The 14638-nt window shown below is 38.2% G+C and overlaps 1 protein-coding gene across 2 annotated transcripts; it reads left to right on the top strand.

Moving 5' to 3' along the window:
- Nucleotides 1-711: 711 nt before the first annotated feature.
- On the top strand, nucleotides 712-12192 carry LOC135475902 (uncharacterized). 2 transcript variants are annotated; one of them, XM_064755853.1, is made up of 10 exons: nucleotides 712-751; nucleotides 960-1106; nucleotides 2425-2467; nucleotides 4269-4384; nucleotides 5232-5395; nucleotides 6351-6378; nucleotides 6920-7127; nucleotides 7727-7834; nucleotides 8053-8253; nucleotides 8427-12192. In XM_064755853.1, exons 3-10 carry the CDS (start codon nucleotides 2425-2427, stop codon nucleotides 8579-8581), a joined length of 1023 nt encoding a protein of 340 aa, XP_064611923.1. In that variant the 5' UTR covers nucleotides 712-751; nucleotides 960-1106; the 3' UTR covers nucleotides 8582-12192. The 2 variants fall into 2 exon arrangements, with proteins under 2 accessions (XP_064611923.1, XP_064611924.1); XM_064755854.1 differs by having other exon boundaries at nucleotides 730-751; nucleotides 1004-1106.
- The last annotated feature ends 2446 nt before the right edge of the window (nucleotides 12193-14638 follow it).

The raw sequence follows: 14638 nt of genomic DNA, 5'->3' as shown, positions 1-14638 counted from the left end.
AAAATGGTAGAGCACCGTCAACCTCGTTACCGCTATAGCAAGTAAACATTGTATTAGGATGATATTAATTAAGAAATCCTAGTAAATCTAATGCATGGCTAGCCTTGAGAGAAATATACCAGAGCACGTGGAAAGGCCAGCCCAGGATGGCTGTTTCCGTGTGTTCGCGCCGTCCCAAATACATGCATAAGTAAAAATGACAGCGACGGAAAATAAGCACCCAGAGGTAGAGGAAAGCCACGACTATCCTTCTTTAACATATCCGAATTGAAATATCTCAGCCAACTTCTCCTAGTGATTCCTCGATCATTTTCGTAGAGCCGACGTAAAAGGGAAATGGTGAAAATAGAACAAAATTAAAAGCGAAAATGTTGCGACTTTTAATCTGTTTAAGGATTAAAGGTTGGGGCCATGAGTTTAAAGCCTTTTAAGGATTGAAGGACCGATTGACTTCGAAACTTAAATAAAATAAAATCTCTCTTTTAATTTTTGTCTTGCAAAATTTTGCTTTAGCAACATATCAATCACTGGCGATCTCTTAGTTTGGTGGAGTCGTGGGGATATGGGGGGCGGGGGGCTTTCGGGGACGGGCGTGTCTCAATAACACGATATGAACCGTCGGTTTGACAGTGGGGATTCCCCCTATTCACGCTGACAAACGGGCTTGCCCGCTTTCTTTTCAGTACAGCGGAAGTAGGTGGCGTTAGTGTCGCTCTAGGCAGTCGAAAGCGTACTCATACCTGTCACTCCGGTAATTTATCCACTGTATATGTTATTTATGTAACTAAATTGCTAATTATGCGTCATTAACGTCTTACCTACAGACGTTTCTTCTCGAATGTGGAGTTGTTATTTAGATCGAATCGTTACATCGTTTCATCAGGGAATGATATGTGTTTGATGTTATTTTTTTCATTGCTCAGTACATGACTAAGATGACGCTTAATGGTTTATTCTAGACGTTCTTGCTCACGTAAAACCGGACGTACGTTTTCTTGATCAGTGATCAGTGATAAACAGAGAAGCATCGGACTGGTTGGGAAATATTCTAGTGTTATTGTCGAGGAAAATTTCAACTTCCCAGGTGGCCCTGCCCTTTTGTCAAGGTTTGTACAAATACGATACCGTTATTATAAATTAGACCTAATGACATATACTCTGGTGAAGTTTGTAATGTCGTTGTTAGCTCATTCTTGTCTGATGAATGAATTAATAGGCCAGATCAGAGTCTCAGGGTTTATGGCCTAAGCTGAATGACGTATGACAACTCTCTATGTATATAATGAATGTTCCCTTGCTGAAGGAGAGTGATATCTCATGGAATGATACTGGTATCACCTGTTATTCCACTCTACATGACACTCTAAGGACCAGTGCTACCCTAGGCTTATGGAATGGCACTGATGTGACTTGGAATAACACTGATATCACTTGTAATTCAGTACTATAACACACCCCTGGAGCGAAAGCTACTCCAAGCATTTGTAGTCACCAGGAATGGCACTGATATCACCTGTCATTCCATACTGCAAGGCACCCTTTGAACCTATGCTACTTGATCGAGGGATATGGAATGACACTGATATCACCATATGCCCAGAGTTCATTTTCTGTTAGTAAGAGAGTATTCATTATATAAATACAGAAGTGTCATTTGTCGTTCATCATTCACTTTCATTCGTGAATCAGTTTAGACACACTAATATGTTTTGTTAAGTTAACTGAAATGTTGCAATTCATAGTTAGGAAAACCAAGCCCATCGACAAAATTAGAATTCTCTGCCATGTTATCAGTTTTAACCAATCAGGCACAAGGTATCTAACGTCAAATGTTTGCCCTGCATACTGACAAGTATCGGGCACGAATCGCTCGACATCATGTTTTGTGTTTCTGTAATATAGTGTATACTGGTACATCATTAAAAGCATTACTTTTTTGACGACGACATGACATCTGTCTGAAATACCAAAAATGTAATAATAAAAGTGATATGTAACTATGTGAAGTACCAGTACAGTTTTGTCAGTGAAGTAAATTATAATATTCCATCATTACATAATTAACCAAAATTAATTGATTTCCTGATAGTTTACTGGTAGTCGTGGTAGTATTATAGACTGATAGTGAGACTGATGAATGAGATTACTATGAAATCTTGTCGTCATATGACTGAAACATTGTTAAGTACAACCTGGGACTAATATAATAGATCATATTAGCCCCAGGTGCTACATAAACCCCAAGCATACATACTATGAAATTCAGTCTAAGTTATTTGTACCTTAAAGAATTGTTGAGTATCAACTATTAATGAATAAATGAATGATTATGTCACTGCATCAGTGTTGCAGCCCTATCGTGCCGATTAAGTAATATGTGCTTAAAAGTTCACATGAGCTGATAATTTGTTCTGTCTTTTGTAGATGACGGGTATTGAGAAGTCTGGCTACTTGAGAAAACACAGCAGTAAGTAAAGGGAGAGTGTGTTATGCTCAGCTGTGGCTCTATAATGCAAAATATTGTTATGTTGCAAGTGAAAAAAGTTATAGCCAAACACTGAAAAAAAAAAAAAAATTAAAGGAGAATATATTTTCAGGGCATATTTTGTATGTTTTCATCGGAAATGTTTTCATCAGAAATTTTCGGTGAAGTTATTATATGAGCAACCTACCACCTTCCACACAGCTGTTTTCACAGATAAGTTCTGACTGACTACTTGAGTGCGGGCTACTTACGGTAAATGACATAAAGTTTTGCACGTGAATTACTGTCATTTATTTCGCACGATCTGAGTTGGCTGCAAGATGACAGAAAAGAGTGATTAGCCACTACTACCATTCCCGTGCATGGCACTTGGCCTTTCTGGCTGCTAATTCTCGCCTTGTGGATCCAGTCACTGACAGTGAGGTGTTCAGGTCTCCTGACTAGTAGGCCTACACATACATCTCTAAATATACACATGAATGAAATCGAAGAACAGGCAATGTCTATTACAAACCTTTTAATTCACACTGTCTTAAGGCATGACCATGGCAAACAAAATGCACAATGCACACTGCAGACAAACTGATTATTCGGGTTAGACCTACGTAGAAGTCACCTCACGTCATTATCTGGTGGACAGTTGTTTGCTGAGAGCCCCCATTATGTAGCGAATATTTGTACAAATGTATTTCAGCCAAAAATGATTTTCAGTGAGAAATATCTGTCATCAGCTTCCCGTATATGTCTACAGGGCTGCCAAATGGCAACCATAAAACAACCAAGGTGCACCTTTTGTGAAGTAAACCTGTATGTACAAAATTCATTATGATTAAAACTGAGGAAATTTTGGTGGAAGGAGCATAGACTAACTGCTCGGTGAAGTGTGAGCTTGTTTATTACATTGTTGAACTGTCGGTATCATCCCCAGACCACCACCTATGCTCTCCTGTGGCACCCAGTCAGAACCACAATCAGCACTGTGAATCCTGGGATACACTTTCTGAGTCCCAGGGTGAAACTTTAGGTCATTTACTGTAATTTTCAGACAGACTGGGCCTTAGGAAAACTAGTTTAAAGTAATCACCCACCCCCCCCCCCCCACCTCCAAAAAAAAAAAAACCAACCAAAAAGAAGAATGAGAAACTTTTGCATACTTTGACATGTTAGGTCAAACCCTAAGCTGCATATCAAGAAATAAAAAACCATTGGTTTCATTAATCCCTTAAAAACATCACTTACTGAATTTGACCTAAAATTTCATCGATTGCTAAGTTATTTATTTTGTCTTATTCTGATACTTCGGCTAATCTTACAAAGGTATTTTAAAGCTTATTTGGAAAGTAAAATATAACATGCAACAGAGACAAAGTCATTCATTTGCCTTTAAAATGCACTTATTTTGGGAAATTTTGAATGGGTCAAATACTGTAGTCATTAGTCTTAGCACTTCCACATCTCCATCACCTCTGTGTGAATCACCACTAATTACTGGTATAGAAACAAGCTGACCTTTGACTTCCAGCTGCAAGTGACATGTTTTCTGTACATAACTTTTTTTTTTGAATTGTGTAACACACTGATATTTACTGTAAGCATTTCCCTTCTTCTGAATCACCAAAAAGTGTAATAATGTGTCAAAATGACTGATCTATTGAAAACGTTGATTTCTACAACAAAAAATGCTAGATCATCGCTTTCATATAGAGACACCAACATTGTATTTTGACTCAAGATGCTAAATCCAGATGATGACGAAAACATTTTTTCTTTATCTTCATTGTAGAAAGCTTTCTGGAGGGTGGCTGGAGAAATGTATGGGTTGTGTTACACAAGGATAGCTATATGCTTGTGTTTAAAAAACAGGGAGATTCAACACCAAAAGCTAAAATATTCATGAAGGTTAGTTGATGGCTATAATTCCGGGCCGTAAGTGGGAAGGTCTGGCAGCAACCTGCAGATGGTCATGGGTTTCCCCTGGGCTGTGCCCGGTTTCCACCCACCATAATGCTGGCTGCCGTCATATAAGTGAAATATTCTTGAGTACAGCGTAAAACACCAATCAAATAAATAATAAATAAACATAGACGCATATGTTAAAAGAAGATTGAGATCAGTAAATCATTGAAATGAAAATCCGTTGGCTGTAGTCCCATGGGTTGTTGCCCATGAGAAGGCAAGTTGTGTCAATCCTTTACATCTTAAATAAATAACTCTAAAATTATTTGTTTGTGTCCCAAAAGATGCAAGCTTCATAAAACTGAGCAAATTATTTCTCTACACTCCAAAGTTCTCTCAGGATGTTTCAAAATATTGGTCGCAGACGCAGTTGAAAATGTTAGGGAATTAGGGTAAGCGATGAAAAGCCCTGCCCAAGGCAGACTGTAGAAATAATAACTTGGAATAGGAAACCTGTATCTCATTTGATGATAACGATCACGGAAAATAGGATGATGTTTATTGAAGCAGGGTCCTGTTTTTGGCTGTATCAGTGTTAATAGTTGATTATGTCCAAGAAAGTTCACCTCAGTCGATTGCTTCCTGAGTAATGAGGTCACAGGTTCAAATCCACCTGTCACTGGTTAGACCACGTCTTTAAAAGAGAAGGTCTAGGCAGTGGCAAAGGCATATTTTATAAATGATCAGAATGATTTTGTGTTCTCATTTTGAATAACGTAATTACTTTTGGATTAGCATATTGTGAAATTCTTCATTAAATCAGACAGATTTTGTACTTGTTTGTTTTCAGGAAGTTTGTAAATGGTTTGCTGTTGGTCAGTATACAGATGGTATGGCAGACAGGCCAGCATTACCCCATGGTGCAAAAATAGATTGGATGATAGCAGTTCCCCAAAAGCCAAGCTCCAAGTCCAAAATACACTGGTTTCTTGCCAACTCAGAGGCAGAATTTCAGTAACTATACTTTACTTGTTATATTTAAACCCATTTAAGGCGTCATTCACTTGATAAAGCTTTTAGTAACTACATCGAGACATCGTGTTAATAAACCAAGAAGTTGTATTTCCATAAGAATGCCTTGTTCAGGTATACCGTATATGTGAAGGAGTTGATCATATCCAAACTCACTACATGTAGATAAGATTGGTTCTCCTCATGAACGGATGGTAACTTTGGTGTGATGCAGAAAAATTCCTTCAGTCAAAGTGTGCAAGATTTTAGTTTGTAACATGATTGGTAGTACACCTGCGGATGTTTACTCATAAGTGATGTCAGTACATGGAATTTCTGTTTGAAGTGCTAATAACACACTTATACAGGTATATTAATTCTGTATTATGTATTGAAACCATTCACCTGTAGATGAAACACACCCCGGGAAGAATATTGAGATGTGTTAAAGATTCTTATTCACATGTTTAAGGTGAAATACAAAAGCTTTAGATTTGTCACTGTCTTTCATGCCATATATTATTTTAAATGTGGAATTAAATCTGATTCAACACCTTACTGGCTCATATGGGTAAATCACTGGTTTGCTGCCACTCTCAGCCCCTTGACCAATGGGATTGCATGTTTGAATGTAGCTCTAGCTGCATAGGCTGTGGATTTATGTCAGGAAGTTTGTCAGGTATCAACCAAAGCCAGTAGTTTGAGAGCACTCAAGTTTCCTGCACCCACAAACGTTACTCATGTTGTATAAGTGAGAAATTCTATGGTGTTAAACACCAACCAGTTAAATCAGTAAATTAAATCTTGATTCATGATTTATACTTCGGATATTTCATGCTTGCCTAAGACATCCAGTATTGTAGAATTATGTGCTGTTCAAATTATTGTCCTGAATAATGAATTCTTCCTTCACGCACTAATTATTTAATACTATAATTTTCTATTTGTTTTATTCCAGCGAGTGGATGAAAGCCATTTGTAATACGGTAAGTTTAATGAAGTCATTCAGTGAATGTGTTTTGTTTATAATGATGTTTAGAACTGGAATAACAACATTTGATGACATTCGTAAAATAAGCTGGAGTAGAAAGTAATTTCTTTTTCTGAAATGATTACACCGAGACAAATATAGTCATGGTCCTATGCATAGGCTTATTTATATGCAATGTTCCAGAATTAAAATTTGAACTTTCGGCAGTGGAGTGGGACTCCCCTCATGAGGGGCAGCTTTAATCCTGGCCTGGAACAGGGAATTAACAGATTCTGCAGCTGATTGTTCGTATCACTTGGCCAACAGCCTGTACATAACACATAGGAAAGTCGGTCAATATCTTGGCAAATATTGGATGGGTTAAACAAGACACTCCATTTCCATCCACCAGTAAAACTCTATCATATAAGCGAAAAAATATTGTGTATTGCATTAAAGAAATCAAATAAATAAATTCATGTAGATTTAACCTCCTGTACCACATTTTGATGTAAGGAAGTTGGGTAATCTGTCACAGAGTTATTTCCTTGTTTCAGTTACCTCCCCCTCCTCAACAGAACCCTTCCACACAGCCGTCACACTCTCAGCCTCAACCATCCCCTCATTCCACCCCTTCTCCACAACATGGTCCTATCAGAGCAGCCCCAGGAGGCCCCCCTCTCTCATCACAGCCACCGTACCCCATGGCGCCAGGCATGCCACAACCAACCCATGTTGGCTTTGAAAGCATGCCAGCACCTTCAGGTAAATTTCAGCTAATTCATACCATAAATTAGCTTTATCAGCTTTTTGTATGTACATGTAATATAGACGTTTTACTTAAATACATTATTTCTTTTTTAGTAAATACTAACATTAATTTTTCTTGTTGTAGTTGGTGTGGTGAAATATGCTTTCAGTCACACATATGCAGCAGGTGTTTCTCAATCCTGGCCTCTTACACGAAATTTTTCCACATCACCATTAAACCTTGATGTCAATAATTGGTTTATAGCTCTTGTAGGGACATTTTATGCAGACTCTTACATGGGGCTGGTTGGTTGCTGTTTCCTCCCACCAATGCTGTCGCTGTGAGTTCAAGTCCAGCTCAAGCTGGGTTCCTCTCCGGCCGTATGTGGGAAGGTCTTCCGGCAACCTGCGGGTGGTGCGGGTTAAACATCAGTCAAATAAATAAATAAATAAATAAATCCCAGGTGTGACTGAACTCACAGTGACTGCTTTGGTGTGAGGCTCCTGGGTCATTGTGCTGAACTAACATGCTAACCACTAGGCCACAGAATGCCCCTGGAAACTTGAAGTTAATGTCTCTGAACATCAATTATTTGCATTTTGGTGTATTACAGGTTATGGTCCTCCGCCAGGTGGAGCCCAATACCCACAACCCTACCCCCAACAGTCCTACGGACCCCCACCAGGCCAGTACCAGCAACAAGGCTACTATCCACCCCCAGGTAGGGTGTCTGTACTGTAACCACCCTAAAATCTGACTTCACTGCGTCAAAGATTGAAGACCTTAGGGAGTTACTTCAGTGTTAAAACCTCTGTGTCTCGTAAACAAGATTAAATGATAAGGATTGAGATGGTGTCTATTGCTTTCGTAGATTGAAAACAGAAATTTGTTATGTCTCTGAAACCTTTGTGGAAGTAAATCTGTTTCTTTCTGTTGTAGGGACATATGGCCCACCTCCAGGTAACTATGGTTACCAGCAACCCTACCAGCAGCCAGCCTATGTCCAGCAAGGTTATCAGCCAGGGTATCAGCAGGGCTACTCTCAACAGCCTGTGTACGTCCAACAAGGAGGGCAGAAACATCACAAGAAAGGCGGGCTTGGGGGCATATTGTCCGGTAACAAAGGCAAATTAGCGGCAGGTGGGTGCAGGGGTAGTGCCTATACTCTACCTAAATTTACCTGTTTATTTCAGTGGCGTTCCTATTAATGCCATACTCAGAAATTTTCCACTTATAAAGTGGCTGGCAGTTTGTTATTCATGGTTCCTTTTAATGTCCATGCACTGATTATTCTGTTACTTTGTATTTGGCAGGAGCATTAGGAGGGGCAGCATTGGGTTACGGGGCTTCACGGATGATAGGCAGCCCGTTCGGGATGTTTGGTATGGGGCCGCGATGGGGGAGCTGGAGTTCATTATCAAGTTGTGGAAGTTTCGGAAGTTGTGGAAGTTTTGGAAGTTTTGATTAATATTTCTGAGAAAACAGTGACATTTTCCTGTAAATCGGAAGTTTCTTTTTGGTTGTTGTTGATATTAATATTGATAATATGCATGTATATGTTATCATTTTTTAATGCTGTGTGTACAGTGGATGGGTATATATAGCGGTAATTTATAACAAGACTGATAGAATCCAGCTGACACATTTTAACGGTTAAGGACATTGTTAACGTGAAGAACAGATGTGATTGTGTATGTACCGACTTATGTATCAATTTTTGTTATGTTTGCAACTGTTATCATCATTCTCAGTACCTCTTCATAAAATAGACAGTCATTTCAAGGATGGCTTTAATATCAGATTGTGGGGGGCAAGGTGGTTAGCATGCCAGCATGGCAAAATGACCTAGGAACCTCTCACTAATGCTGTTGCTGTCAGTTTAAGTCCAGGTCATCTCTCTCCAGCTGTACATAGGATGGTCTGTCAGCAACCTGTGGATGGGCCGTGGGTTTCCTCTGGCCTCTGCCCAGTTTCCTCACACCATAATGCTGCCCGCCGTCGTCAAATATTCTTGCGTACGGCGTAAAACAACAATCAAATTAGTAAATAAATAAATACCAGATAGTATTCTCACATGTCAGGCAACACTTATGTAGGGGAGAAGATTTATTTATGTGTATGTGAATATTACACCATGTGTACAGACTTGAATATATCATCAAATATGTGAATTAAATTGCACGCCTGTATGCATTTATTCTCAAATGCTTACTCAGATTTTGTAGAGGGACATGTCAGTGTATTTTTATCGTTTGTACATGTTCAGTTGGCATTGATTGGTTTCATTGCCCTCCGGTGACAAGATAAATCCTCACACAAGACGTGAAACAATGTTCCATTATTATGCTAGTTAGCCTATTACGTTATCTTTTACTAGGTCATGGTATCTGCTGTACTATACACTTTTTATTCATCAGTTATTAGTACTTAAAACCAGCAATATTCACAGATCGTGAGAACCACATGTATGAAAAGTATTAGTGATAGGTTAGTTTTAGTTCTTGTAGTTTTGGTTACATGGTTGTCAGCAGTACATCCAAACACACACATAAGAGTACTGAAAAAGTGAACAACTAATGTGTGGTGCCCTCCACCAGAACATCTTCAGATTGTAATATTTGAGCGCAGCAAATTTTTTAACTGTCATGTGATTTTATCTCACAAAATATTCCATAAATGTACATGTAGAAATGTAATCTGAGTTGAGTTTTGAGTTTTTGACAAATTAGTGATTTCAGCATAGGGCAAGATTTTGATGTTTGAAATTTTGAAATTGCAGTTGAAATTGATACAAGATCAAAACAGGTCAGCCCCTTCCATATTATCTGATCTCAAACACTATGAACCGTTTCCTGCACAGTTGAAATTATTTTGCCCAATACGCCCCAAGGGGAGGGGATAATTTATGGAAATATATATACATGTGGTAAGGAATTGAAATGCCACGTTACATGCGTGGTTGCCATTGTTGGGTAGAGGAATAATCCTTTACCTTCCATTCCCCGCTCAAATGTCACCGTACCAAGGACCAGTTTCATGAAGCTTACTTAACTTTGAGTTGCGCTTAGCTAAGTACTCTTTATATCTCTACAACATATGTTGTCATGGTAGTTAAGGGCTTATTTAGCTAAGTGAGTTTCATGAAATCGGCCCCAGTGCCTACCTTATAATAAAGTACTGTTGATAACAATACGTGCACTGATTTTATAGGAAGGTATCAAGGTGTAAGATGTGTCACTAAGACTTGGATGTGGCACTGAGACATGGCTGCTGCTCATTTGGACCGTATTTTTGTGTGTTATTGCAACATATAGACTTTCTCAGTATTGGCTATCACCATGTTTTCCTACAAAAGCAGTTTTAGACAGAAATCCAGTGCAAACAACCATTGATGCATTAGCCTTTTATATCAGGACAGCTCTTGATCAGCATAGGACAGGTTACTCTGCCCAAGGAGGGCATATCAGATGTGTCAATAAACAGTACATGTTATCATCCCAGCTGGCGTGGATAATTGTTCTGTCTGTGGACTATCACCTGGTTAGTGCAGGTGAGCAGCACATTTATAGCGGACAAGGGAGTAGGCTATAGGTAGACATCATTACCAGTCTTCCTACATTACTGTAATATTGTGGTAAGACTTGTACATGCAAACTGCAATGTAAACATTACAACCATTATATAAGTGTAATAAACATGAATTATTCTGTTAAGGGCATTCTGTTTATATTTTATATTTGTTGTTCATATTAATACTGTTATTATTACTGCTACTGTATTTGTGTTATCTTACCTGGACAAGTGTTATATATTGAATTGTCACTATAGATGTGCTTGTATCAGTTTTTTAATGTGTCTACTGTGTATTGACATAAGGTTCCTCTGACAGGTGTTTTATTTACAGATGTAGGCCTACCTTGGTAGTTCTTATGACACGTCATGAGTTTGCTTTGTTTCTTATGTTGTGTATGAAAGCCACTAGTACTACCCCAGGTACTCCATTACCCAAGCCTGTTGTCTCGATATTAAACAGGGAAACAGCATGGATATATAACCCTGTAGATGCCCCTCCCCGCACCCTGAGCAGGGAATATGTGAAATGTTAAATCAGAGTTGTTCCCCTTAGGTAAGGAATGCATCATTGGGAAGTTGTCCCCAATAGTTATACCACCCCACTAAAAAAAAAAATGGCCGACACATAAACTGACATAAGATACTTTATTGTTTCTAATTGGCAGCTGTGAAATATTGAATTCATTTAGGCTGAATACTTTGAATATAAAGTAAACCCACAAACAAAAGAATTTTTATATGGTAGGCATTATCTTGATACCGATTCAAAACTCCAATATCTGATCTTTTTCATTGTGATGTATACTAATGCTCTGCAGTATTTTTTTTTTTTTTTTTTTTTTTGGAATGAGTGATCTTTGAAACATGACTTTGTTTTTTGTTTTTTTTTAATGCATAAATCTGGAGGTAAAAAATGTCACAATCGATATTACAGTCTCACTTAATAGTTTCTTATTATATGCAACACCAGTTTGATATAATATGTTTTTTCTTGCAATAGCATCTATACGGTTAGTGTGTTTTTCATATTTTTAATATACGTTTTTATACTTGAAATTATACTTGTTTTGTATAAGATTGGTCACAGAGCTTGTCAGGCTAAGCTTAATTATACCCGAATAATGCGCTGGCTCACTGACGGACAAAGCACGTAAATCAGTAATGCTTTGTTACGGCCTGTGTTTTTGTATAAGTTAAGCTTATCTTAATTAACTATTAAGTACATATTATTTATTGTACACAATAGATGACGTACACTTGCAGCCATAATGGGTCACTAAAAAACAAAAAGTTACATGGTCTCTGCTAGAGTGTGCCTTTCACTGTGTGCACTGGACCATTAAATTCCTTTCCTTGACATCCAAAATGGCCATGAGTGCATGTCAAGTATTTGTTAGCATACTAAAATTCATTAATCGCTTGTTCTGAACTAGTCATGTGTATGAAGCTGAGCAGTAAACAGTAGTTTTGTGGTTATTATAACTAGCATAATAAACTCAAGCTTTTCATCAGTTTTCAAACAGACTTCTGTTTTGGTCTCCTCTTCAGCACATCGTCAAAGCTAATAATCAGTTACCACCACTCCCAGACAGATTACCGAGACACCCCACCCCTGCTTATACATCAATCACGCTATTGCCACCATCACACCTGACCACATTTCCCAGACACTGAGCCAAGGCACACTAGTCACTGCCCAAACATCATCTACCCTAATTCTTCTAAAATTTGGTACAGATATATATGTTGAAAGCAGAATATTACATTTCTTTACCAGTCGTTTGGAAAAGCGAAGTATGAGCATGTTCATTAGATGGTCTGATTATGTGAGAGAAAAGAAACTCAATATTTCTGCTAGAATTGCATATATATTGGCTAAAATGAGTAGACCAGGTGTCCCATATTTTAAAAGAAATAGTGATGTTCATCCAGATATTTATTAAACCACCTTTGTTAATATATCCACACATGTAACCAGGTTTTATTGTTCAGACACTTCATCCCAACACAACAACCCATATGTGGGAAAAAGGTCTGTCAGCCACCTGCTGGATGTCAGTGGTGTTCCCCGGGTTCTGCCTGGTTCTCTCCCACCATAATGCTGCCTGGACTCCATTGTATACTAAGTGAAATATTTGTGCATGCAAGTGCAAGACATTGATCACATCAGTAACACCACAACCGAAAGCAGATGATACCCAAAGAACAACACACACAGCAACACAAAACAGTCATGCTAACTAGTATTTTACTAGTTGCACATAGCTACAGGACAGTTAAGATGTATATTCGAATTTAAAATTCCGATCTTGGTAAGCAGGTACTGGACAAACTTCCAGGCATACTTGTATCACTCCACATGTCCTGTGGTAAAGTCAGCATACAGAAAACAGAAATGTTTTTCAAACTATTATTAAATAACCACAAGGCACAATTTTATTGAGGATGAATTTGTAAGATGTCAAGTATTTATAGGACATCTGGAATGGCATACAAACTTTATTTATAATATATCTGTAGGATAACAAAACCATTATCCAACTAGAGAATATCCAATAAATCATGCACATATACTTGTAATCTGACCTGTAATGAAAACTATTAATACATGTAAAGAATAGATTTATGAGCCTACAGGTACAGGTAATTAAAATGTTTTTCTTTAAATGGATGTGGTACACTGAACAAAATGGTAGAACTATTGTTTTATTGGCACTACTAGACCAGTATTACTGGTTGTTTGGGCAAAAGTGATGTTCTGTTGTAAAACATGCTCAGGTGACAACAGGTGATTTGGTTCCGCGTCATATGGATACTACAAATGTAGGCCATTCTTAAAACTTGAATCCTATAAAGACGTAAAATTTATACGGTGCAGCATTAATGCAGTAAGACGTTTAAATGCTATTTAAGTTTTGTACATGTATATACTTCATATAGAAGTCTCAACCACCCTGGATATGACAATGGTTTACAAAAACGTCAAATGTACACTATTTATTTATTTGGTTGGTATTTTCGCCATACACAATAATACAAATGAATACTTCATATACATGTATGTATGCTGTATAGGCCTATGTATAGCGGTACATAATAAACATGTCTATTGGAGCATACTCTTGCAAACAATATATAAATATCCCTGACATAAATGAAAATAATGGTAAAAGTAACAATATACATGTACTAGTGTTGTACATAACGAAAGCAACAACAAAGTAACAAGCAGCAAATATACCACTTCCATTCAATCCCTGATAAATAGGCTTAGACTGCTACACAGTAACAGTGTTAGGAGTCCATATATACTCGTTTATGTACATTGGAAGCTTCTTGATGTAGCATGTATGTTCACTGCATGTGTATTTCTTACATTCTGGGACGCTGACAGGTATACATGAGTGTACATCGTAGCTGCAGCATCAAAACATGTGAGTTACATGGAGCTGAGATATATCGTGTTCATAATTACAAGTTCAACATGGTAGCCTGACACAATCCTTACAATGGCTGCAAAAGCACAGGTACAGATGTAATGATGCAAGGTAAGCAATGTAACTAGCAGCTACTAGATCTTGCTTCCACCAGTTTAGCGCTACTTCAGGTAAAGTGAGTAGCAAACTCGGTTAGTAGCAGCTACTAGATCTGGCTTCCACCAGTCTAGCGCTACTTCAGGTAAAGTGAGTAGCAAACTCGGTTAGTAGCAGCTACTAGATCTGGCTTCCACCAGTCTAGCGCTACTTCAGGTAAAGTGAGTGCCAAACTCGGTAATTAGCAGCTACTAGATCTGGCTTCCACCAGTTTAACGCTACTTCAGGTAAAGTCAGTAGCAAACTCGGTTAGTAGCAGCTACTAGATCTGGCTTCCACCAGTCTAGCGCTACCTCAGGTAAAGTGAGTGGCAAACTCGGTTAGTAGCAGCTACTAGATCTGGCTTCCACCAGTTTAGC

This window comes from Liolophura sinensis, chromosome 9, assembly GCF_032854445.1.
Source record: "Liolophura sinensis isolate JHLJ2023 chromosome 9, CUHK_Ljap_v2, whole genome shotgun sequence".
NCBI lineage: Eukaryota > Metazoa > Mollusca > Polyplacophora > Chitonida > Chitonidae > Liolophura > Liolophura sinensis.
The sequence above is the reverse complement of the archived record's forward strand: the minus strand, read 5'-3'. Positions and strand labels throughout refer to the sequence as shown.

Coding starts and splice junctions, on each gene's coding strand:
- LOC135475902 (XM_064755853.1), top strand. CDS start 2,425: ATGACGGGTATTGAGAAGTCTGGCTACTTGAGAAAACACAGCA. Junction 7,128..7,726: donor AAGCATGCCAGCACCTTCAG/GTAAATTTCAGC, acceptor GGTGTATTACAG/GTTATGGTCCTCCGCCAGGT. Junction 8,254..8,426: donor CAAAGGCAAATTAGCGGCAG/GTGGGTGCAGGG, acceptor TGTATTTGGCAG/GAGCATTAGGAGGGGCAGCA.